The following is a 27,709-nucleotide window of genomic DNA, read 5'->3' as shown; positions in this document are numbered from 1 at the left end:
GAGGGATAACAGGATAAAGGCTGTCCTCTCTGCTCCTCTGAAGGACAAGCACTCTGCCGATTGGATTTGGTGGCCTTCAAGGACAAAGGAAGAACACTGGGATACAAAGGAGCCAATAGAGAAGGAACAAGATTTCATCTGTCTCTATGGCCTGAGTGATTGGCAGGGACGGCCAGACCAGCAATCTTTGAGTGCTGCCTCTTTGTGGCTGCTTGCCCTCCATCAGCAGTGAATAGCGAGGCTCGATCTACCAACAAAGACACACCCGAGTATTCTGGGAGATCTGACCCCTGTGGAATGGAGCTTGAGGAGGGTTGCTGGTGCAGTCAGGTGGTGGTTTAATTCAGCGTGATAATGTATTCAAACTTTGGTTTGTTTTGTGTGTGTACAATAAGGTGGAAGGCAAGGTGGAAGGTAAGAGTTTAGAGAAGCAATTTAGTGACTTGAAGGTCGTCGGTTCAAATCCCTGCAACGGCTGGGAAAATGTGAATGTAGAAAGTCAGTGAATAATGCTTTCCCAGTTACTGTTGAGGTGCCCTTGGGCAAGGCATTTAACCTCAAAATGCTCCAGTGGCCAATAGAAGAAAACTGTGGTTGCACTGATCAACTCCGAGATGTGAACGTGTGTAATGGTATGAATGTGAAGCAAGGCATTGCTGGAAAAGAGCATGGTTCTCAGTTGACCCCCATACACACTAGTCAGGATGGTTGAGTGTCTCCGAAAGGAGGCGAAGGATTACATCCAACCGAGAAGCCATTTTAATACTTTAGTTGTACTTTAGTTTATACTTTAGTTTTCCATATGATTCCAGACTTTTCTGACACCCTTTATATACAGTATGTCTGTAAGCATGCATGTGTGTACAGTATGTTACCTGCATGCAGGTAGGCGAGGTCTGGGTTCTCGATGTCAGGATGATGTTCCTTTAGGTGGTTGCGGAACTCCATGGGGGAGTTGGTGGCGTAGTCACATTTGGGACAGTTATACATCTTAACTCCCTCGTGTTTCCCCGTATGGAGAATGTGCTTCCGGATGTTCTCAGCACAGTTAGATCTAAGGGAGACAAACAAAGATAAAAGACTTCATTCCTTTTTGAGTAAAACAAAGATTAAAAGATGAGAGAGTCATGAGGGAGAAAATACAAGATAAATGGTTGGCAATGTTCCCATGGAAGGTTTGCTGTACTAACATTTTGTTTTGTTGCAATGATGACAAAAAAGAGCTGAAGTCAAGCTGGGCTTTGGAGCTGAGGGAGCAGGCATGTTTGGACAGACTCTCAAAGCATTCATTGACTAAATACGCCTCTGTGAAATAGGCCCACGACCAGCAAAGGACTGAAAAAGACTGCTTTCACAGACAGCAAAACACAACTGGTTACACATATTTACATGCTGCAAAGTCTTTGATCTTCTGTCATGCTTCTGCGTATCTTTTAGATATTTTCTTTCCTTACAGTTGTTCTGTTTAGTGTGTAATGGTGCTGGAAGCTGTGGGTGACTACTGCTGTGAGAATGCGTGAGTGTGTACAGACCTAGTGAATGCATTAGAGATATGTCTTTAGACATCTGTGCTGCAGTATGTATCTTTTGCGGCTGTATGAAAGGTATGGGATTAGTGTTGTACTCTGTGTTTGTGTGTGTGTGTGTGTGTGTGTGTGTGTGTGTGTCTGTCTGTGTGTGTGTGTGTGTGTGTGTATGCGGGTCTTTTGGCTGGTCAGATAGGGCAGGCCAAGCAGTGAGCTACTGCAGGGTGTAGGATGTAATGATGTCAGCTCAGAGAGTCACACACAGCCCCCTCCTGATTAATGATGCTGCCTGACCTGCTCCCAGGCCCTATCTAAACCTGCCCACGGACACACACACATACACAGACACACAGACACACACACACACACACTAGTGAAACACGTGCACATACGTACATACATAGACAAAAACAAACATACACCTCAGTTTACAAACAAAAATAAAATAAAAAAAGAAATCTCTCATAAGTGCACACAGAGGCGCAGATACAGACATGCACACACGGATATATGAAGCAAACAAATCCATAACAACACACACACACATGCACAGGAACACACATAATGCATCATGCAAGCAAGCATGTGCAGTGTAGAACAGTTTCATACACACACACACACACACACACACACACACAGCATCATGTGTTGATGGATGGGGCACTCGTGCTCGGTTTGGACCTGACATTCTCGGACAGTATAATACGCAATTACTCTCCCTTATCACCTTGGCCGGGACAATAAAGCCTCACGGTGCCATAGCTCACGCCAGCCAAGGAGAGAATTTGTTTTCACTTTTGCAGAGACACCTCTCTCCATCATGGGGCCACAGTCCATCCCCTGGCCGGCTGCACCGGGGCCCCTCCTATGGCCTAAAAACACATGCCTGGCCCTCACTGGGCTATGTACATGCTGTAGGAAATACTTAACCACAGCCACCGGTGAACAATGAGGGCTCTTCACAAAGCTGAGGACCGGCTGAATGTTATTTTGCAATGCTGCGCTCTCAATAATAGAATAGAGAACACCGTTTTTAAAGCAATAATCTATAACATTTCACATTAATAAATATTGTTTTGCCACTCTCGATAACTGATTGATATAACACCATATGATTCAGCCAATAACCAGATCATGAAAGCTTTTGTATTTGCTGTTCTAAACACCCGGTGTCTGGTAGGTCTTTGCTGGGAAAAATCCTCTGCCGTATTTTTACATGATGCGTTTTACATCTCTGGTTTGTTTGGAATAAACAGAAGAAGAACTGGGTAGTTAACATGAGCAGTGATAGCCACCATGGCTGATCAGATGAAAAAAAGAGCACCACCTGTAGAAATCAAACTTCATCAACAGAAAATCCAAGGTGTAACACGTCACACTGGGCACACTGATTGACAAGTGATCTCTGGCAAGTGCAGTGCAGAAACACCACAGACCAACAGACTGTTTCACAACAAAGATGGAGACAAAATAAAAAAACCCCACAGCAATAACTGCTTAGCACCAAAGATATCGCAAAAGTTAAAACAAAAACAAACAAAAAAATGAAAAATTACCACTTTAACTTAAAGGGTAACTTCGGTATTTTTCAACCTGGACCCTATTTTCCCATCTTTTTGTGTCTGACTAAAGGGGACAAAATTTTTTGAAATTGGTCCAGTATTGAGCGAGATCGCTTCAGCCGGCAGCCACGAAACGGGCTGCAATGTAATCGAATCAAATCACACCGTCAATGTACGTCCACTAAAAGTGCTTGTTTTTGCCACTGACAGGCTCAGATTGTTATTGTAAGTGTCTGACAACATTATGGAAAGGACCCTACAGAGAAATGAAACGTTTTTCTTTACCTTTCGCTTGATCCGGTCTGTGTGTAACCAAGTCTCGCTGAAGTCTCGCGAGAGTTGAGTTGTTGCAGGAAGTTACACACAGACCGGATCAAGCGAAAGGTAAAGAAAAACATTTTTCATTTCTCTGTAGGGTCCTTTCGTGGCTGCCGGCTGAAGCGATCTCGCTCAATACTGGACCAATTTCAAAAATTGTTGTCCCCTTTAGTCACTTCGACACAAAAAGATGGGAAAATAGGGTCCAGGTTGAAAAATACCGAAGTTACCCTTTAAGATAGATTTCAGGGCAGGTTTCGACATCTTGAAGGTCTTGATCAATGTTTAGATGTAAAATCAAATGCATCAAGTCTAATTAATCAGGACAATGGGAGAAAAAAAGTACACAAATGAGTCAGATTTTCTTCCTGCGCTTCAGCCATTGACTGATGGTGCATGCAGACGTGCGTAAACCCCAATGTTTACACATATTCTCAATCACTAATCCAGCTAATTAATTGGTACATATTGTTTTGATTACATTGTTATCACCCATCACTAGCATAACGATAACAGGTTCACAGACACATCATGGCTGCATCTGTTGACTGTTTATCTACATAGGGGAAAAAATAAAAATACGGATTGTGAGAGTGATGAATTGTCACATGCTTATGAATTATCGTAAATTATGGTGCTAAAAAATGCATTTAATACGAAAAATGAACTGATTTCTTATTCGGGAGCAGGAGCATAAATAGATAAAATTTGAAGCAGAGCTAAAAGGTTCTAAAGAGAGCGCGGGTGGATTCCTAGGGGGGCCATGCTATCTCTCAGATATGGTAATGGCGTAATTGTCATATTAAAACAACACAACGTGCGTTTAGGAGTCAGCAGATGTCACAGTTAGTGAAAGCCCACACCAGCCCTCCTACTATACACCATATTAATTAGTCCAACACTGTTTCAACTTCCTCCCCCATCCACGCACTCACCATGGGAATCAGCCATACTGACGCTCGACGGATATATCACCCCATCTCTTCTCTTTCTCGCTCACTCTCCCCTTTATTTTATCCATTTCCATATTCCTCCTCCCAACGAGCGTATGGTAATGGGAGAGGTGTAATTGAGAGGCGCTTCGTTAGAGAAGATTTAAATGTGTGTCTTTGTGTGTGTTAAGAGTTGGGGTTGGGGTGCGGGGGGGGGGGGGGTATATGGATCTGCGGTGGCTTCTATGCCAAGGAAGCCCAGTCATCATCATTAATGCTTCCCTCCTCCCTCATCTCTCCCTTCACTTCACAAGGTCGCCGGCCTTCCTGGCATTGACGGCAAGTGTGTCGTCCTCAAAGCCGCCGTCACCCCAAATTGAAAGAGTCTATTTTCGCGGGTAGATTGAAACGCGAACGGTGTAGCATTCGATAAACAATGGTAGTCCTCCAAGGATGGTAATGCGGCAGAAGTCAGAGGCTAGATATCAATTAGACCGTTTAAGATGCCACTGTGGCTCTAATGAGAAAAAAAACCCTCATTGTGAACAATAGAAATCATCACTTAAACACTGAAGCGAAGAAGTTTTGTCGGCCTGCATAAATAGGCGGAGAATAGTCAAATAGACGCGGTTAATTGACAGCCCAGGACTCCCAGTGCAATATCATTAGAATATTTACCACTATTCCCTAACTATAATTATCCCCCTCTATTATCTATCTCTGTCTGAATAATAGATGAGTGGCATTTGATACATCATTCACTCCCCACTCATTTACATGCATTTGAGGAGTAGCCTTGATGGAGATAACATCGTATCAAGTGGGATCCATAGATGTCATAGCTGGCATCAACATCTCCTGATATGGATATATTAATAGTGCAAATCATATGTATACCCACAAATCAGGCTAAAACATTTCTATAATTAAGCATTGTCAATCACACAACTGCTTCATTTGACTTGGACCTAAATATCTTTTACAACTGCATCATATTTATTTCATAAGCCCAGCTCATATTGAAAGGTCAAGCGCACTAACTCATCTAGTAGCTCCTTATCTCGGTCAGGCCACTAGAGACGGCAGGGTTTTAAACATGTATTCAGAGTGTAAAAGCAGGGCGAAGGCTAGGCCCCTCATGGCTGTCTGAGGCCCCGCATTCAATTCCTCATCCTCACATTAGCAAGCCAGCGGGGCTCTTCCCTCTCCCCAGCCTCCCTTCTCCTTCCACCCACCCCCTTCCCTCCCCTCCGAACCCCTCAGCGCCCCTGGGGCCACCAAAAATGTTAATTGGGCTTCTAATTTGCTGTTTCATTTGCCACAATCTGTAATGATCATTTAGTATCAGCGCAGGAACAATGGGGCCAAGGAACATTTGGCCCGTTCTGGTCTTCCTTGGACTCTCCATAAAGCTTAGAATATACACTACCCTATATACAGTATCTAGAGCTTGATGTTAGGTTTACAGCAATGTATTAGCTTTCTATCAGGCCGATATTCGGCCTTTTATTAAAAATCACATCAGCCAGTCAGTGTTGTCCAACTCTGATATGATGTATATGATGCATGAAAGATTAGATTTAACACAAGTATGCATGAATATGTTTATTATTATTATTATTATTCAATTTCAATGGCGAGTTTAAGTGGACCATGGTCTAAAATCTGTTTCAGAGGTTTTTCCATTATACCAAGAATGAAATTCTGGGGGAAACACTGACTTGCAATTGTCAGCCTTTTTGGTTGGGTTGGGTATCAGCAGCTTCAATCCAAAAATATTGACATTGGCCTTCAAACCCCATATCAGTCAAACTCTGAAGAACAGGATGCTGCTTTCACAGGCAGCTGTATGACACCTACCTAATTTTTGGGCATGAAATACTGAAAATATTGTCTATCAGCAGCTTCAATCCAAAAATATCAGTATCAGTCTCTTCAAAAATCCATACTGGTCAATTCCTAGTTGACATATACAAGAAACACCTAGTGATAACTTCTGGCAGAGCTTCAAAGCTCTTTACTAAGATATCATTAGGACAAGGTGACATGATCCTTTGATAATCGCAAAATAATAGCCCAACTACAGTTATTACATCTCAGCAGTGCATTTTTTCTAGGTCAGACTGCATGCAAAAGACAGATGAAATGAGTCGAGTGCTACAACGCAGCGGAGCAGGTGTGGAAGGCACCAAAATGACTTTGTCACAGAGGGGAAAAAACGAATGAAGAGTACATCTAAAACCAATGATGGGTTTGAGATCATTCCCTTTCACACTCTTCTGCCACAACCTGAGGAGGAAGAGCAGGATGAGAAGGGGGGTGGAGAGAGAGAGAGAGAGAGAGAGAGAGAGAGAGAGAGAGAGAGAGAGAGAGGGAGAGAGAGAGAGATGGAGATGTGCAACGCCAGCCAAAACTTTTTCAATTTCACCGACAATTTCCTGTGTAATTACTGATGTGGTATGATGGTGTTTTAATGACAGGGACCTGCCAGTGACAGTGACATTGTGTGTGTGTGAGTGTGTGTGTGTGTGTGTGTGTGTGTGTGTGTGCGTGTGTGTTGGGGGGGGGGGGTTCTGGCTGGGCCTGTTGATGATGGCAGAGTGATGAGATGGAGCCGTGCTGAGGAGATTAGACCTGTCTGCCCTCCACCACTCCCACCCACCCTTCACACACACACACAAACACACACACACACTAATACACACTCACACAAGCCTCTAGCATTAACAACGCCGCTCTCTCTCCCCCACCCCAAACCACCCTACAATGCCACCTGCTATCTTGCCATCACACACACACTCACACACCGATATACCCCCCACCCACACCCACCCTCCCACCCCCACCTATCAACCCCCCGATCATCAGTGCCATGGCGGCGGCCATCAGCGCATCCAAGCGTGGGCGGGTCAATGAGCCGGTACCTGTAGTCGCACCAGGGGCAGCGATATGGTTTCTCCCCGGTGTGAACGCGCTTGTGCCGCGATAGGTGGGACTGCGTGGTGGAGGCGAAGTTACACAGCTTACATTTGAAGGGTCTCTCTCCTGTGGGTGGGGGAGAGGGAGTGGGGGTTAAAAAGATAAGAGATAGACAATGATGATGAGAGTAGCATGACGTGGATATTTGCACACAAATAAACACACACACACACACTCATAAACATACAAACTATTCTCTGGTAGAAGGCTACAAACACCAGGGTTTGACAGGATTTCTGCAGACTTGCTGCTGACTTTTTAAGACATTCTTAATGCGACCTGGAATTGATATTTATACCAAAAAAAAACACAAAACAAAAAAGAAACAAAGCTGGCAAAATCAGCCCTAACTAACCCCTAAAGTTATGAAACTATAAATGGCCAGTATAAGAAAAAGGACACCAGGAAATTTATTGTTAAGAGACATTAAGTCCAACTGTGTTTAGTAAAGCAGATAGGATGCAGATTGTACCTGCTTCACTCTGCCTTAACAAGCTGCTAACCCACCTAAAGGATTTTCATTAGTATGGCTTTCAATGGAGAGTTTTAGTGTCCCATGATGGTCTAAATGTGAGGAAACACTGAATCCTGGTCATTTTTGGCATGAAAATTGTCAGATTGAAAGATATTAAATAATGGCACAAAATATTGTGTCAATCAGCAGCTTGAAACTAAAAACATTGGTATCAGTAGCGGCCTTCCAAAACTCAAATCGGTCTGAAAAGCAGACACTGTCAGACAGGACGGCGCTTTTATAGGCAGCTGTATGACAACAGATTTGAATATGCATCTAAATCAGTGGAATTGACACTTGTCAACACAGGAGAAGAGGACAGAAATTGGAGGTTTCGGGGTAAAACGGCACAGAAATTGAGGAGCAAACAAAATGAATTATGAAAACCTAAATGAATATTTATAACAGGATTCTTGATCCTTGGGCGCCTGCCAGACAACGGTTAAGAACAGTATTTGTTTCACTATCCCAATTTCCAAAAAAGCACTCGTTATTGACAGCCTATCTGAAAAATGCAATTTCCCTAAGCGACAGAATGACATGGTGAAATGATAACTGAAATTAAAAATCTCAGATTCAGTCATCCATACTGGTACACATGCCTATCACTGACAGCCGCGCATCACACTGATGTGTACGTGCGTGTGTGTGTGAGAGCGTATGTGTGTGTGAGATAGCAAACAGGTGTGTAAACTGCGTGTAAAAATATTCCTCAGTGTCAATCAAGGTCTAAGATGATGAAGGTCCACAAATACAACCTCTGTTAAGTCTGTGTGCTTATGATTGGTATACACACATGTACATGAATTGTTCATATGGTGTGTGTCTGTGTGTGTGTGTGTGTGTGTGTGTGTGTGTGTGTTGCTTACCTGTGTGTTGGCGTCTGTGTTTGGTGAGAGCGTGTCTTGTGCCTCCCGCAAAACCACACAGGTCACACAGGTAAGACTTCTCTCCTATAGATAGATAGATAGAGAGAGAGAGAGAGAGAGAGAGAGAGAGAGAGAGAGAGAGAGAGAGAGAGAGGCATCAAGGATGGAGGGAAAGTATCAGAGAGAGAAAAGAGAAGAAAAGGGGCGAACAACAATAGTTCACCACATTACGATGGAAAGATAGCAAGAATGAGAAGGAAAAAAGAAAAAGAAGAGAAAGATGGTTGTTGTTATTTTTTTTCATATATCTGTTATTTAATCAGGTACAATACGATCCAGATCTCTTTTTCAAGAGAGACCGGAGAAAAAAAGCATTCATAAAGATGACAAACAAAATACATAACGCAATTCAATCACATGTTCCTGCAACATACAGAGGGGTATCTACAGGCTTCATGAAGCTGAAATTTAAGACTTTAGACCATTTTAATGCCAAAGACCATTTTAAAATATATTTTATTATTTTAAATTGGATATTCTGAATTGAGGGGAAAGTGTGGGTGGAGGAAGAGAATGACAAACGTTCTCCACTTCCTCAACAACTACTGTTGAGATGCCCTTAAGCAAGTCACTGAGCCCCCAGCTGCTCCAGTGAAGCTGCTCAGTGACTGACAGTAGAAGACTGTGGTACTGGGCAGCTCCCAGTGTGAATGTGTGTAACTGTATGAATGTGAAGCAGGTTGTTGCTGGAAAAGAGCAAGGTTAAAAAAAATATATATATACCTGTATTGAAGACATTTTCATACTTTTTAAGGTCTTAAATGTACCTTCTTTAATTTAAGACTTTTTTTTTTAAGGACTGTACCCTGTACAGAGACATACATTAGATATAAGGCAATTGCAAGCATCGTGGAAAACTTAGCAGAATGTTAGCAGAATGAGAGAGGAGAGAGAAGACAGGAAAAAAGTGAGCTAATGGATGAGAGAGTAAGATGGGAATGAGGAGAGAAAGACAGAAACAGAAAGAAAGGATAGACTGAACAGATGAGCAGCGGGTCTAGTTGGTTAACAGATGAGCCAAGCAGAAGTCACAGATCACTAGTGTATATCCATCAGAGCTCTCACAGCTAACTAATTCCTCCAATCAGATGGATCCGTGTAAATATGTCAAATGGGGGACGGGAAATTGCCAGTGTGGTTTATTGACTGTGATAAAATCTGAAAAGCACCGCTGAACATAATTACATACTTGTCAGAGCCATAAAAATTAGCTTTATTATCAATGGGATGGTTTTGTACAACTTCATTTGGGGGCGATGCCTTCCAGATGGGGAGCGTGGAGAGCTTTTTTACACTCCTCCTCTCTTCCCTGCATCTGGCTCTGTCATTAACAGCATGATGCTCTCTCTCTCTTTCTCTCTCTACCTCTCTTTCTCTCTCCCGCTGCAAACAGGCAGACACACACTCCTGCACACACACACGGCAACATTTGTATGGAGACAGACGCAGACGAATGTGGGTGTGCTTGTCACACACATGCATGCGCGCGCAAACACATGCACGCACGCACGCACACACACATTTACAGTCCCAGGCGAATGTGGCTATGCATGTCACACACAAGCACGTACGCATGCACACACATACATATGGAGATAGACCCACATGATCATGGCTGCACATGCCACACATTAAAAAACCAACACACACATACACTCACACATTCACACTCACACACACATAGTATAGCTGCAGTCGAGATCACCATCACTTAAATATTCATCTAAATGCTGATGTTGAACTTCAGCTCTCACTACACATTGATAATACATTTGGGTGACTCTCCCAGCTGGGCCTCAGCAGCGCTCTGCTCCTCTTCTGCACAGATAGCAGCTTTCACTGAGTCCACAGAGACAAAGCAGCCTCAAGTTTCCTCTATTACACCCATTTAAAACCACTCGACTGTGAGAAGAGTTTTAATGCAGTGCCACTTACAGGGGAGAAAAACAGCCTTAAAAAGGTGCATTCGTTAGCCGATTCATACGGGTTCACTTTCCAATCCCAATATCATTGGCCTTTTAAGTAATAATCCACAACATTTTCATATAAATAAATGTCTGTTTTGCTACTCTCGATCAATGATTGATCTAACACAATAATGATTTTGCCTATGCGCAGTTCATGAAAGCTTCTAGTTTGCTGTTCTAAACACCTGGAGTCTGGTAGGTGTTTCCCAGGAAAAATCCTCCGGTGCACAGGAAGCGATGCGCTTTACGTCTGCGGTTTGTTTATAATAAATAGAAGAAGAACTGGGTAGTTAGCATGAGCAGCGATAGCCGCCATGGCTGAACAGACAAAGAAAAAAGCGCCACCTACACAAACTAAAACTTTATCAAAAGAAAATCCAAGGAAAAAGACGTCACAGTACTGGACACACTGTTTGATTGACAGGTGATCTCTGGGAAGTGCAGTGCAGAAACACCACAGCGATGAGCGCTGAGCACCAAAATGGAGGCAAAATAAAAAAAACAAATGGGGACATCAGGGATTACTAGTTAAAAAAACGACAAAAAAAAAAAACCTACCTGCTTTCCTACGTGACTAAACCATGTAGGAGGTACTACGGGTCTGGTCAGGCCTTTTTTCCTATCAGAAAAACGGCGCTGGTCCCTCCTCCACTCCTCCCCTCTCCTCCTCCCTCCTCTCCATCTCTCATTACGCCCCACGCTACAAGACCCCACCACAGAAAAATCCATAGCCATCGATCCCTGTGCCCAGCCGCGGTCGCCACAATTATTCTTGAGGAGGAAACGTTGGCGATAAATTACATGTGTGCTTTTCATCTGCTGCTCGGTGGCGGTGAGCCCTCTGAGGACCCGGGTGGGGACGGCGGGGTGGGTGGGAGTGGGGGCAGGGGGGGTAGTGGAGGAGTGACGCGCTGCTGTCAACACCGGAGGCTCCGGCTGGCTAAAGAGGCATGGAACACCCCTCACACACACTATACGGCCTTCCATTGACTACATTCCCCATCCCCTTAACCTTAACCCTTACCCTAGCCCTAAACCTAATTCTAACATTAACCCTAAACCCAAGTCCTAATCCCCAACTAGCTCTACCCTTAACCCTGGCTAAAGAGGCATGGAACCCCCCTCACACACACTATACGGCCTTCCATTGACTACATTCATTCCCATCCCCTTAACCCTAACCCTAACCTAAACCAAATCCTAACTCTAACCTTAACCCTAAACCCAAGTCCTAATCCTTAACTATCTTTAAACTTAACTCTTACCCTCACCTAAATCCAATCCTAACTTTAAACCCTGAACCCAACCCCTAAACCTAAACTATCCCATTGTAGACCAAAATTTCCTCACTAAAACTCAAAGTGATTTTTACAAGGTTAGACGTACAAGAACACAAACAGACACACACACACACTCACAAACAAACACAGGTCGCAAAAAAGCTCAGTTTAGACCCATACACAACCCAGTTCACCCAATATCCAGCACCGGACATGGGAACGGTCTAGAAAAACACACTTCCTGCTAATGTGTCTGCACTGAAATCCCTTAAACTTTTGGGCAAATTTTCATATTGGCTCAGCGCTTCTTTTCTTTTGTTCCCATGATCTGCCTCAACCACCCCGCCCCCTTACCGGAATTAAATATGCCTTATTGCAAGACAATAAAAGAACTTTGAAGTCAAAATATACAACCTCTCTTTGCATGTGTGTGTGTGTGTCTGTGTGTGTGTGTATGTGTGTGTGTGTCTATATCTGTGTTTTAAATAACCCCGGAGGAGTCTGCATGCAGCTATAATTGCCTCCCTCATTAGTTATGTTTTAGCAGGAGCGGATGGGAGGGCAATTAATTTTACCGCTTAATTTTTGACACGGAATCCGCCGCTGTATTGATGTGCTCGCCATTTTGGGCCTCATTTTTCAGGGAAATTAATTGACAAAGTGCGAAGATTTATCAGCATATCGCCAGATTAAGCGACAAACTGAAGCAATGAGGAAATCAATTGTGGCCCTGTCGCTGTGCTCACCCCCCCACCCCCACCCCCCCCAACGCCCAAGAGCCTGGGAAAAGCTGGGCGGGTCGGACGCAGTGCACTTATTTATTTATTTGAGTCGCTCATTCATCAGCCGTTACAAATGACCCTGGCGGCTGACGACCACCAACCCCCCCCCCCCCCTTCACCCCCCACCCCACCACTCTTTCCTCCTCCTCTTCCTCCTCCTTCTCCTCAGACAAGACTGGTGTGTGAGGAGGGAGTGATTAACATAAAAAACACACAAATCAGAGAGGAACAATGAATCCCGTTAGAGGCAGGAGGAGGAGAGTTGGAGGTGTTAACATGGAAGGGGGGTGGGGGTGGGTTGGAGGGTAGTAGGAAGACAGAGCGACTGCTCCGCTGTTGCTCCTCACACCGAACAGAAGCAAGGCAACAGTAAACATGTCGTCCCACGCAAACGATGCGGTCCCCATCACAGCAACAATCAGTAACAAATATGTCACTCCAGCTTGACCTGTAATTGCAGCGCCCCCCCTTGGTCCATTCAGCGTCATTTTGAAAATGGCAGAATTCAGCGGTGATGCATCATTCCCCCGTGTTTTGTCAAAAATCCGATCAGCGGTGTGTGAGGTATCGCACATGACGGACAGACGAACGAGCGGACGGCGACCGATCCATAGTCCCACCCCCGTTTCATCATGGGGTACAATTTGTCTGTACTGCTTAATGCCATAAATTGAAATCAATTCACTCGTAAACTTTACTTTTACTGTGGGAAATCCTAAACTGGCACAGGGTAAATTGAATGGAGCAAGCAAACAGTAAACATGTCGTCCCTCACAAATGATGCAGTCCCCCCTCTTGGCCAATCAGTAACAAATATGTCACCTTGGCTTGACATGTAATTGTTGCACCCCCCCCCCGCTCTTGGGCCGATCAGTGTAATTTTAAAAATCCCAGAGCGCAGTGGTAAGACGCATCATGCGCAAATTTTGCCAAAATCTGATTAGCGGTTTCTGATATATCGCACATAGCAGATGGATGAACGAACGAAGGAATGAATAGCGACCGATCCATTGTCCCACCCGCTTTCATTCGGCCCTTTTTTTTTGACTGTTGATTGTGGACTGGACTGCACACTTGACTGTATTTATGGGCGGACCCAAAATATGCATTGTGCATTTCTCTCTTATAAGGAATTTGTATCCGAACGATGTGAATATAGAATCTCAATTTGTATTTAAATGTTGCAGTTGTGTGTATGGTGCATTATATATGATGTGATGTATGGTTGTATTTTTGTGTCCTTGAGTCTGTTGTCTGAATGCTGATGTATTCAACCCATGCTGAATCTGTATGGTCCTGTTTCAATATGAGATCATAATGTACTAACATGCTATTTTAAGGGATTAAAAGTACCGTTTCAAACACACCAACTCAGTCAAAATGTCGTTTGCCACAGTAAAAAAACAAACAAACATTGGTTAGAGTTTTATGGTTCAAACAAAAGAGTCGGATGTGTGTGAGACTCCCCAGCCAGTCGTCCTCCTCCCAGCCTCTCTACATAGCCCGCACACATGTAACTCACATCCCCTCTTTTACTTACTGCTCTGTCACCAGGACGGATTAGTTCAACTTTTAAGTTTCCTACTTATTTTATTAGTATTGCAGCTTAGCTGTGTGAAGGAGCCCATTTATAACCTTTAAACAGATCACACACACGCTGATAATATTTCAGAGTGTGTCGGGCCGGGAGCTGGAATGCGATTGCAATGATTGCGTGGCTGCGGCTAACCGTCCGACCCGACACCCATTAAGACGACTGTGTGTAGGGTGGGGGTCGCGGCGGGGAAAATTGCGTTAGCTTTTTTTTGGGTGTCGCTAATCAAGTCACCTCTTGTCAGTCGCTTCCCTTATTTTAGTTTCGATCTCAGTTCTCCCTCTCTCTTTCATACTTGGTCTCCCTCGATCTTCCAAGCTCTCTTTCCCCGTCTCAATCACTTCCCTTACTCTCTTCAAGTCGGTCTTTCTTTACACACACACACACACACACACACACACAACATAACACACCCCCACCCCACCCCACGCCTCTCTCCAGGTGACAGCTAGGTGACAGAGTGATGCCAGCCTGCTGATGGGGAATGATGAGGGCTGGAAACAAATGAAAATAAAACGTCTAATTATGTCAGAGGCGCCTTGACGTTACATCACTGTTAAAACACATTTAAAATAACATCCAGCAAGTCTCTCACCCACACACACACACACACACACACACACACACACACACTCACACAGCGGGCGCCCATGACGGATGGAGGGCTCTCCTGCAAGCGCTCAGTCAGGCTGTCAGGCCACTGGCTGCTGCTGCTTCTGTCATTGACTTAAAAGGGCATCAAGGAGCTGTGTGTGGGACATTACTGAGGCCGAGGGGAAACTGCTGGGCTGCGGCATAAAGACACTTTCAAAGAGACTGACTCGGGCTCCCATCGAGGGGCTATTATTTGAGACAGTAGCTTCCCACCGCCCACCACACCATCTATCCATCCAAAGTTTTTAGTAAGTAAAAAAACAAGTACAGACTCTCTACAGTCCCACGGTGTATAGATAGAAACAGAAAGGAAGGACGCGCCCAGAAAGAAGGTGCTATATAAGGAGACTCCCCATTGACACCAATGTTAAGATTCACATTTTCTGTCTCTCCCTATTTAAGCTTTCGTCATAACTTTGTCTGTATTCTGAGTAAACTTTGTTCCACAAGTTAAAAGGTGGGTAAACTGAGTTTACTTGGGTTTACCTCCCACTACAGTCCTGATTCCAACAATAACATATACATCACATATTTCATTGCTGTTTTTAAGAAACAAATGCATGACCATTGAAATCCAATTGTTGTAAACCATAAAAATGCTCCCTCCCTTCTCATTGCTTCTGGGTTGGAACTCGGCTCAATTTTTAATAGTTCTTTCTGAATATGAGAGAAGGATTGTGGGAGGAAGAAAAGATTTGCAGCTGAGGCTGGGGACACACAACATGACTGACTGACAAGATTTGCAGTTTATTTTTCTTCTTGTGTCGTAGTGGAACACACACATGACGACCAGCAGGATTTGGGGAACACACACTTGCTGACCAGTTGGATTTGGGAAAAAAACATACTACCTGAAATCTCACACACACCCCAAATCTGGTAAAAACACACCAAACTCAAACAAAAATGGAGATGGAATGATTGGAACATATTTTTTCCTTCTTTCATTGGCTGTTAATGATCTTTGTTCTGATTTGACATATCATGGCTAAAATCGTCCTAAAAGTCGTGTATTGTTTCCCCAAGGTGTGAAGATTCATAATGAATGTGACTTTTCTGTAAACCATGGCATAGTTTGATAGTGTACAGCTACAGAGGAGTGATGTAGTTTGATAATGTATAGCTAAAGAGGAGGTAAATGTGTTTTAACTCCTGAATTACTGAACAGAAGTTGCCTCTTGAAGACAGTAGTGCTGTAGCGATTGGATAAAACCACTGATGGCTGTTGTGGCCTAAAATAAGTGAATTTGGTGAATTTTGCAGATGGGAGTGTTGGTTGGTGTGTTGACGGAGGTGTTAGAGGGGTAATGGTTGATGGTGGAGGTTACCAGCTGCCAGTGCCTCACCAGTGTGTGTCCTGTAGTGGTCCTTCATGGCCGACAGGTTGAGGAAGGCGTAGTGGCAGGACGGCCAGGCACACTTATACGGTTTCTCTCCAGTGTGCAGTTTCATGTGGTTGTTCAAGGCCCACTTTTCACTGAAGGAGCGCTCACACAACCCACATTCATACTTCCTGCAGGAGAAAGAGAAAGAGAGAGAGGCGGAGTGGAAGAAAGGGGGGAGAGAAAAAAAAAAGAGGAGAGAGTTATTTACTGTTCCCAAAGCTGAGGTAAAACGCTAGAAATCCTTGCCTGTGAGAAGGAAAATGGAGGTTGCTGGATACTCACACACACACACACACACACACACACACACAAAAACAGCACAGGACCATATGATTGCGTGCTGTACATCTACACCCACACTAACACACACACTCACACACACGACACACAACACACACAGAATGCAGTTGGCTGCTGGTGTGTCATGTCTGTATAAGCAGGCATTGATTTTTCTGTCCTGGCCTGCCACCTCCACCATTTATTCTCTGCTTTGCGCCAGGGCCCAGAGGACTGGAGAAATTCTGTTACAGTCCACACACACACACACACACACACACACACACAAACACACACACACCCCGCAGAGCCAATGGGGAGAATAGAGTTCACCTGTCCAGGCGTCCCTGACCACTTAGCCAGGGCTAACTGAACAGTTAGCAACGTTTTACCTCCCGCCTCCCCCCTATGGCTCCTGGATCAGAGCTTCCCTCTATCCTAACTTCTCTACAGACTCTTCCTTCCCTCCTCTATTCCCATCATCAACATCAGCGCTGGCTCTGCTTTCCACATTCCCTATCATCCAATAAAGACATAAGGATGATTGATTGTGTGCCGTGGATGTTGTTTCGTTGGATTGTGCCAATAGCATCTTTTTAGAATAGGAAAAAAACAAACTGTTCATGTCTAACTGTAGGATTTGCAAGGTGTTCTTTCTCTGTGTTGACTGTGGACATCTGTCTATTCTTCATGCGGACGCCTACGAACCAGCAAAAGCTGTTTTCTAGCAGTGTGTAGGATGTTCGCACCTATATTCATCCCCTATGCTATTAGGCTACAAGAAACGCACGTAAGTAAAAACAATAGAAAAGCCTGTGCTTGAATTAATCTTTACCCCCGCGCTATAATTTAGGCACAGAATGACTAATGTGCGAGTCATAAACAAATGAAGTCGGGTTTTGGGGAGCATTCGTCTTGCGGCGAGGGCTATGTTATTTTAGGGAGGGCGGCTGTCTTTAAGTCCTGATTGTGTCGCTTAATCCCCGCGGTATCTGTTTCATAGCGAGCAGCATGACACTCACCTGAACAAATAATGACTCCAAGCAGCATGTAGCATGTGTCTGAATCAATAATTCAAACTCATACATCTTCCTTACTGGAAGAAGGGGGGCAAAGGAGAATGAGAAGGGAGGGAGGGAAAGAGAGAAAGGAGGGGATTAAAAAGGAGGGGTGGAGAGAGGGAGAGATAGAAGGGGAAATGTGGCCTGGCTTCCATATCAATCTATATATTCCATAAAGATGAATCTGAATGTGATATTGGTGTCATCCCGCTCTCCTGTACCGGTGTTGAGAAGACATTTTAAGATCATTTACCAGGCAGGATGGAGCAGCTCTAAAATGGCGCCTTTATCACCTGGCTCTAATCTCAAAGGCATATTCAAACAACCTCTTTTTCCTCTCCGTCTCATCGAGTGATTTGGCAGCGACTTTATTTGACCAACAGATGTATGTCTGCATCTGTATTTCCTTCCCTTTCCCTCCTCCCGGCGGTATTTATAGAACAGCTCGTCGCCCATGCCACCGTGGGAGAGGTAAATAAGATGAGTGAAGAGATGCTATCTTTTATTGTAAGCATTATGCACAACACTCCTGCTTTATGAGCTAAACGGGCCATTGTTTATCACAGGGCGTAATCGCAAAGTCAGGCAGGCAGGCAGGCCTTGACGTGGGCACGCAGCATGCTGGGAAGGAGGAAAAACGAGAGAGAAAGGGAAGGCAAGGGAGAGGAGAGAAGATGGAGGAGTCGGGGCTGGCAGAGTCGACTATCAGTGGGGGTTTTGTAAGGATGAGAGGAGGGCTCGCGTCTGTTTTTATGGGATCAGATGGAGCGCTTTGATCTTGTCCCCGCATGTCAGATCCCGTCACGATCCACCGTCTCGCCCATACATATGCATACCGCCTCTAAACAGCCAGGCACCATGCAAAACACACCAGAGGTAGGAGGCAGAGGGAGAAGAGAGAGAGGGAGAGAGAGAGAGAGAGGGGGGGGGGGGGGGGGGAGAGAGAGAGTACAGGGTATCTGCAGGTTTCAGAAAGCTAAATGTAAGACTTTTGAAGACCTTTCTTTTTTTTTAATGCAACTTGGAATTTAATTTAAAACCAACATGACTAAAATAAAGACACAAAAAGCTGACAAAGCAACCTATTTCTAATTCAACATAGCTTATGAAAGTTCTGAAACTCTGACAAAGGCAGTTTGGGAAAATGGACACCAGGAAATTAAATGTTTACAGAAATGATGTCCAACTGTGCGTATTAAAGCAGATGCAATGAAAAACAGGACATGTTTCGAAAGCTGTTCTGATTTACAAACCTGCCTGTACCAAACTAAATATTACAAAATGAAGACAATCTGTCAATACCACTATTTGATTTAATTACACTACATTATTCTTTATTCTATACCCATTTTTAATTCTTAAAGATTGCATTAATTATTCTCAGTTATGAAGAAACCTGTCATTTCATGGTGGAAAAAAATAAGACCTCTAATAACTGTATTTAAGACATTTTAATACTTTTTAACACCTTTAAATTTAGATACTTTCAGACTTTTTCAGATTTTAAAAGGCTAAAGGGAGAGCCAATCAACACAATCTGAAGATCTGAAGAAGGTGTGTTAAAGCTGGAAAGGCAGATGGGGAAGGCTAACAAGGCGTCACCTAAAGGAGGCACATATAACTACTAATTCCTTGAGTTTATGAAAATCTAAAAACACTGGAATGTACAGATAGTGGAGAAACATTTTTGAAAGCTGAGATATTTCCAGGTCTAAAACTCAAAACAGCAGTCTACTGACGGTGCTTGGACTTTCTGGTGTTAATTTGCCTCACACTAGAAAGGCCAAGCTGCAGTCAACTGACGGCTGTTTTGAATCTTGGCGCAGTTTTCTCAGCTTTCACAATGTCCCTCCATGACTTTTCCTAGACCCATTTTCTGCACAGACCAGTATTGTTACATTTTCAAAATCACACAAAAGGATCAGTAGCTACAATTATATTTATTACCTTCAACTGACGGCTTGGTTGACCTTCTCTTAAACCTCTAAAACCCACTGGCCTCTCTGGCGTTACTGACGAACCCTGACGAGCAGAAGCCACAGTGGGAATAAACACATCTGCAACAAGTTCTACTTCCTGGCATTACATCTCTCCTTCTCTACCTCCTCCCCCTCTCTCTTTCCTTCTCTCTCTTTTTTTCTTCTGATCACGAAGAAGGGCAACATGATTGACGTCCCATGCAGATTTATTCAAAGAGCCAGGTGGGCCTCTTGCCTGTAAGTTGAGAAAGCAGCTCGGCACTTGTGTCTATACTGTCACTCATTACCATATCTACCCCCAGAAATGCCCTGTGTGATCCCGTCACCGATGCTACCGTATAGGGCTTCTGTCAGAACATCACAGGCCGCGCTAGCCTCCATTGTGATATGAATCCCATAGGAGGAGGGCCTGTACCTCTAACAGGGGGCCAAAAAAAAAAACCTCCTGACTCTGATCACCACTCTGCACTATCGCCCCCATGTGGTAAGGTGGTGTTTGTTGAGGGGGATCTTGGAGTGTGTGTAAGACTTTATTGTGTGTAAACTGTAATTATGTATCATGGATAAGAAGTAAGCAGCATTGTGCTAGAAGGAGACACACTGGGTGTGGCACTCGCCATGTCTTATAGTCTCAGTGAGTTCAAATTTGATGTTTTTATCTTTGTAATGGAGAGCAAAGGTCAAAAATCTCTGGCGAGAATTGCCGTAGATCTTGCCAGAAATGTGGAAGCCATATCTTCAAAAAAAAGAAGAAAAAAACAGCAACACATTAGAGAAGCAGTCAGAACCAAATCTTCCCTCTAAGCTCATAGTTTGGTGACTTCCATCTAATAATTTATCACACTGACCAAATCAGATTTGGCGGATACCAGCAGATTTGGAAGTTTTGGTGGTAAATAATATTACATGCAGGCATTTTGCCATAGCATATGGTTTAGTGAATTGACGCCCCTGCTTCTCCTGACTCTAAGTTTGGTTTTGTGGTGAGCAGGATCAATACCCAAAGCTAAATCAACTGACAGCTGAACTCAAAACCAATCGCAGCCTTTTTTTAAATTAACCAGATTAATTGTGTCAGCCTTTTTAGACAGCTAAACGTTCCTTCCCTGGTATTCATGTTGTGCTGGCCAGTCGGTGAGAGGAAACAATCCGCCGATGCTCGCACACTGCAACACAAAGACAGAGAGAGAGGCCGACTCTCGCCTCAAGCCAAACTGACACAAACAGACAACTTCAAAGTGAAGACTGTTGTTTATTTGGCGAAGGGAAGGGGGGGGGGGGGGAGAGAAAAAAAAAGAGCGAAAATTTATCTGATATGCAACTGTCAGGAGAGCATTTTCACATGCAAAATAGCGAGTGAGTGAGAGAGATTACCTAGAGGGAGAAACATGACAGCATTCACTAGGGTCAGGACGGATCATCATCTTCAGCCCCCCCTCCCTCCTCTCCCTCTCTCCGTCTCTCTATCTTTATCTCTCTCGCTCTGTTTCCCTCCCTCCTTCCTTCCTTTTTCCCCTCCTCTCCCTTTCCCCCTCTCATCCTGTTTTCAGACTCCATCACTCTGCACTTCGACAACCCGGCAGCTTAAATCCAGACTAAATTAGCTGAATGAAGATTAAATCATTTGGCCCTGAGCTCTCCCAGATATTGGGAGGAAGACTAAGGAAGCCTTAAATGGTGTCTGACTGGGTCCGAACCTATACATGTGTCTGAGTGGAGGCTCCTTCTTCAATGGCAGTCAATTGAAACCTGATTAGAGGGGGGTGTTGGGGAAAAAATGGGGAAAAGATTAGATTTCTGGGACAACTGTTTCCTAAGTATGGAAGCTGGCTTCGTTATTTTTCGTTTGCGTGCACAAAGTTGACCGACGACAGGCTTGTTCCCGGGCTGAGATATCGAACTGGGCGACACCATCGCTCACAGTGCTTGGGAAAAAGCGCTGTAGCTTGTAGTCAATGCGGTCTGTGGGTAATCAAATCAGTTTGCTGGATGGTGCTAGTTTAACATCCAAATGAACAGACAACCATGTCTGGCCTTTAGCATAAATGCATCTAGCCTATTTGTGCTCCACTGCTGCAGTACACACACAACAGGACAAGACGACCTGTGTGGCAAACTAAGGGAAGAACTGAGTCTCATGACAAGAATAGGTCCAAGAATTATTCCAATAGAAGGGCATTTTAAATTGGAACATCTATTGAGTTATACTTAGGCCTGCATGAGCGTGCAGCCAGCATGTCACACAGAACAACAAGTAAAACCTCCATGAAGAGGCCACATGTGTCTGGAGAGTATTGTAGATGAACCTCCTCTGAGAGGACTGCTGCTGCATATGACTGCAATATAAACAACAGCACAGAACAGAGATGCTGCCGCTGATTTATATTTACCTTCAATCCCGGGAGGAGGAGGAGGAGGAGAGAAAAAAAGATAATGAAATAAATAATAAAAGACCAGGCCCATCAGATAAGCTCCTGTTTATCCCGCTGTAGGGCAAATACAAATTGTCAATTTAATGAACACGGTGGACGTGATGAAAGCGGGGTGAAGGAGCCTCCTGCCTGACAAACAATCAGGAAATGTTATCTTAATATTGTTGCGCTGTTATTCAGCCCATAACTTAGGGGGTGGGGAGAGGCCAGGAGGAGAAGGAGGTGGCATCGAACAGAGAGGGGAGCGAGGGGGAGCAGGGAGGCGCAAAGGCCAGGTCCCTCTGTGGTGGCCCTGTTATTGCCTGTTTTTATTATGAGCCATAGCTCAATAGTCCCAAACACACTTTGAAACACAGACGCACACACAAACCCAAATGTGTGCCTGGGAAGTGTGCGCACACACATATGCACTCGCCCATGGACTCCCTTGGACGCGTGCATACACACACACACACATATTTATACACAACCTCAAATTACCATTTCACAAGAGAACAAAGCAACATGATGCTGAACAAGGCACCCAAAAATTATCTGTGTGTGTGTGTGTGTGTGTGTGTGTGCGCGCGCGTGCATGCGTGTGTTGCTGGGTATGTGATGTGATCTTTCCGGACTCAGTTAATTTAGAAGCGTAATGGGTTTTATGAATATCGGGCTATTAATCAAAACGTTTCACCCAAAAAACTGCAAATCAAGACCTCCAAATGCTGCCCGCTGAAATTAGCAGCTCCAGAAAAGTACTAGAAATCTGATTTGTGTGACATTGTTCGGTCAAAGGCCTCTTCCCAACCCCCCTCCGCCCCTTAAGCAGCACTTAAAAAGTGTCCATATGCTTCAGAGCCCAAAGTTTTTTTTGTAATACTTGTATTTAAAGCCTCACAATCTGAGGAGCCACCAAAATTAACTATTATCTCCATATTTATATATTGCCAGCACTAAATTGCGTCGCGAAGAATTACTATCAATATGAATATCTGCAACAATAACTCAGGCGCAGCGCTGAGGACGGGATGCTCTTTATCAGGCTTCTGATAGGCCTTAAATACAGCACAAGGCAGCCATATCAGAGCTTTTTCTCTCTAATATCAGGCCGCATTAGCACCTCGTAAATCAAATTACACTCCTAGAATTTCATTAGGCTCACCTGCCAGCGCTGCTGTGCTGCAGAAATATTTATGTTTTTATGCTGCGATTGTGCGCTCTCAGGTACACAAAAGGGAAGGAGGGGTGGGGAGGGGGGAAAAAAAGAGGGTGATAAACCTAATTATCTTTTAAGAATACAGGGAAAATGTGTCATAAATTGTGGCGATCCTGAGGAGAGCTGGCGTTCTCGGGGCCTGTGGGGCTGAGAGTCGGGGGGCAACTCCGCTCCGCTATTTACCATCTTTAACCAGGGCTAGACTCCCGCAATCCGATTAGCATCTTCCCCAAACTCACTCTCAACTGAAATCAAACAAGATGATGTACGACGCCGATCACCGAGCCCTCAATGATGAGCTAAACCAATAAAACAAAAGCACGACTCCGACTAACGCACATACTTGTTCGACCTGGATCCAATATCCAGCGATACGAGTCTGTCTTTATTATCTGTCTAATTACCTCAAAGGAATTCAGGTCTCCATTTGTTTATTTGTTGTTGTTGTTTGTTTGACTGAACATACAGTGTGGCGTCTACATCATAAGCATCTCTGGTAGCGTTTCCTGGATGTGAAGCGCGGCTGGGTGGGGGGTGCGGCGGGGCTGGGGCGGGGTGGGGCGGGAAGGGAAGGGAACGCAGACATTCCCGTTGTATTTTCCTCCCATCTGGAGCGGCGGGGTCTGGATGGAGGGGCGTCTGGATATGGATTTTGATTAGACACAGAGGGAAATGACTGAGCCAGTGACCGTAACGACAGCCACTTAATAAAAGGTACAGTCTATACATCAAAGAGCATCTAGCTGTAAATCATTTGGCTCTGTAACGACGTGCATCCCCGTCCCATTACCAAGCCCCTAACAGGCCACTCATATTTACTCTCTGGGCCCCAATATCATTTTAGAATAATGAGCTTTGTCCCTTATCTAATTAACAGGGGCCTAGGTTCATTTGTTTTTTTTTTTTTCCCCTCTCCTCTCTCTCTCACTGCAAATTAGGAAGCCAGCATATCGGTTTAGCCCACGGATGTTTAGCAAATTGGCTTGGTGGCCGTACCAGTCAAAGTATAGCATGGATAGGGAGGTTGTGAGTATTGTTGTATGTTGTGTGTAATTGCTGTATGTTGCGGCTGGAGGCTTTTTCAAGTTTATGTGCGTGTGTGTATTTGTGTGTGTGTGTGTGTGTGTGCTCCAGTGGGCAGAAGTAAAAGACCAGGTCCATTCTCTCTCTTATTACTGGAATTGTAATTCAATGATCACCTTAGATCAAACGCGTGCCATAAATCAGATAGGCTTGACAGAGGATGAAAAATTGTATTAATAATGTGAAACTTATTATACAGTCCCAAACGCTCCCTTGATAAATGACATTGTTTGGGCCTGACAATGATTGCATTTAAAACATTATTTCTGTTTTCTGCTAGTGTGTATGCGTGCGCTTGTGTGTGTGTGTGTGTGTGTGTGCGTGTGCACTGCTGGACACAGCAGTGGTGTTTTTTTGGGAGGAGGGGCTGGGTGGGGAAGACAGAGGTGGGGTTCCCAAGCTTCATAAAATATTCAAGATGTTTCCCACCCTTCTCTCTGGAGTCAGTGGGCAGACGATGGCCGTGTGTGTGAGGGTATAAAAGTGTGCGTGTGTGTGTGTGTGTGTGTGTGTGTGGCCAGCAGAAGAGAAATGGCTGGTGGCTCACCGCAGCGCAAACATCCAAACTCCCAAACCACAGAAATGAGCCATGCACATCTTCAAGTCATAAAGCCACCTCACTCGCACTATTATTACGGCTCATCATAGTCAGATATTAGCAAATGTGAAGAACTGCAGAAAGGAACTGCACTAGGCTAATCATTTATGAACGAGTGTTTCGTTGGAAACAGAGTCTATTACAGCTGTTTTTTTTATAAATGATATGGAGGAGAGTTTATTTTTCTTCATGACTCAATTTATAGAAAAATGCTAATATAAAAAGCAAGTCTAGACTTGGTTTAAGCAAGAGCCAGCAGAGACAAGAAAGCCCAGGGAAGAAAAAACATAATAATGGAAATGGCCAAAGATTTAAATTTGAAATGAATACTGTGTCTGAACTGGACACAAGGCACGACTTCTTCTTGCTTGCTTGCTTTCTTTCTTTTTCAAGACAAACTAAACTGAGTCTAGTGCAGTTGGAAGAGCTGTAGAGGGAGAAGCATGTGGCACAGAGCCTACTTCTTTTCACAAAGACAAAAACATGATGTTGTAGCACAGTATTTAGCTAATGCTCGCTTATTTTCAACACCTATCTTTATGGATTGCGTGTCCTTGCTTAGCACATAAGCAGCACTGGGCAGGGTTGTGGCAAAGATGGAGCCAGCAAAACCGACCTGCCAGCCAATCATGTTGGAAACAAGGTCGAAATTATCAATCCGCAAATCAAAACTGACTACAATGAAATCTCGTCCCTACACACATTCTGTTTCTATTTTCTTCCGTACAGTTGCTGCTCAAAGTAACTTTCAAGAGGTATACCGATAGTATCTGTAGTATCGGGATTGGCACTGATTCTGCTCCCAAATATTCCCAAGCACTCGGATCAACAATCGCAGATGCCCTGAGACTTTAATGACATGTGCTTTGGTGTAAAACTTTTCCAGAAAGAGGCCTGACATGAAATGCTGCTAGCATTTATCATCACTATTCCTGTTTTTTTGTTAGATTGATACTTGTTATACAGTGGCCAGGGCATAATTTGATCAAATGAATCAATACATGCAACTGATGCACTTGTTCTTGCAATTGTTTTATAACAGACAAAGACCAGGCAGCCTGACTGACTGTTGAGAAGTACTTGGATCGTTGCTCCTATCAGACAACCTACTTAACAAACTACTCTGTTCTCTATCGGTTCTGGGAAAACGGGTATCGGTGCAGCTCTATGTTCAAGGAAAGTCTAATTAAGTTCCTGGACAGTTACAGTCAGATCCCAGCACAGGGACACAGAGACCCGGACTGCTCTTTCCCTGTAGACCTGCTTTCCCTGGCTGGCCCTGACCACGTCCTCTACTGTATGTACGATACAACCCCCCTCCTCCACCCCCACCACTGATCTTATTACCCCCACCCTCCTTCCCTCACACCACCCCAACTCTCCCTTCCCTTCTCCTCCTCCTCATCCCTGCAAATGACCATGATGGGAGGCCATTCATCTCACTCCGTTGGCCACCACAATGAAATAAATCAAGAATTTTTCCCCCAAATATAACAATATTTGTATTTGGGGTGGGGCGCCCGTAATTGATGACTGTGGCCGTGCTAATTAAAAACGGCGGAGGTTTCATTAATCTTGGTCATGGGGTGGGGGGGGTAGCAGGGTGGTTGGTACAGTGTTGGGCGGGTGGGGGGACAGGGCCGCCTCCATCGTCCTCATCACTCAGGTGATTTTGGGCCATTGTTGAGTATATTAGCACGGCGAGGTTAATGTGAAATGGCCATTAATAATCACAACAAAAGCCTTTACATATATACACAAACTCAGTCTCTCTGTCTCTGGCCTTCCGCCGCCACGCAACTCCGTTAGCCGAACAACAAGACAATATAGTGAACAATCACACATGTTTACTACCATGTCCTGGCTGGAGGAGTTAATTGCTTTTCTGACTTTTCTTTGTTGCATATTTTTTTTTTCTACCCCTCGACATGCACACGCACACACAGACAGACAGACACACACACACACACGCATGCACACGCAGTCTCATACTACTTTGGACAATTAATCACCAGGCCCAACTTTTACTGCTTTGCCTGTGTTTGCGTAGTCAAAACCAAAGTCAGCCACTGAGGCCTGGAGTGTCACCGGCTGCTCAGAGGAAGAAAAAACACCAGACCAGCATCAGGGTTTGTACAAATTCTTACAAACATATGTTTCTACGCATTTTACAAGCAAAATTCTCTACTTTTCGACAGGGTTTGAACATTTTGATAAATAAATGACATGCCAACTCACCTGAGGAGCAGGCTAGCAGAATCAGTATCATCTTTTAGATTACTTCTTACAAGTAATTTTTAAACAATTGCTTTTTGTGTGATCGCTATTACCCTATTTTTTATATTTCATGTTTTTTTTTGTTTGTTTTTATTATGTGGTGCCTTCATTTTTACTTGTTTTAATATATTTATGAGTATTATGTTTGCTTGTTTGCTTATTTGAGTGTTAAAGCACTTTCTGTTTAAAAAAGGTTTATTATTAAAAGTTTATTAATGATATTATTATTATTATAGCAGCTGGACAATACATTTGTCAATCAGCACCATATCACTTTATAATGCAACAAAATCACAATATGCAAGATGACAGCAGGTTTACAAATCAATAAACCGCGCAGTGATATGTGGATTGGGACTGATCAACAATCTTGATCCAGACTT

At 44.1% G+C, this 27,709-nt stretch overlaps 1 protein-coding gene across 1 annotated transcript in view; it reads right to left on the bottom strand.

The window, feature by feature from the left end:
- Positions 1 to 27,709, bottom strand: part of znf407 (zinc finger protein 407) — a 145,960-nt gene that overhangs the window by 40,549 nt on the left and 77,702 nt on the right. Inside the window, exons 6-9 of the mRNA XM_078287303.1 lie at positions 16,384 to 16,550; positions 8,701 to 8,784; positions 7,263 to 7,383; positions 876 to 1,054 (exon numbers count right to left, since the gene is read on the bottom strand). Of these exons, the coding sequence (XP_078143429.1) occupies positions 876 to 1,054; positions 7,263 to 7,383; positions 8,701 to 8,784; positions 16,384 to 16,550 (551 nt within the window). The remainder of the gene's footprint in view (positions 1 to 875; positions 1,055 to 7,262; positions 7,384 to 8,700; positions 8,785 to 16,383; positions 16,551 to 27,709) is intronic.

The sequence above is a fragment of the Centroberyx gerrardi genome, chromosome 12, assembly GCF_048128805.1.
Source record: "Centroberyx gerrardi isolate f3 chromosome 12, fCenGer3.hap1.cur.20231027, whole genome shotgun sequence".
NCBI lineage: Eukaryota > Metazoa > Chordata > Actinopteri > Beryciformes > Berycidae > Centroberyx > Centroberyx gerrardi.
Note: the sequence above shows the minus strand (reverse complement) of the source record. Positions and strands in the feature narration are given on the sequence as shown.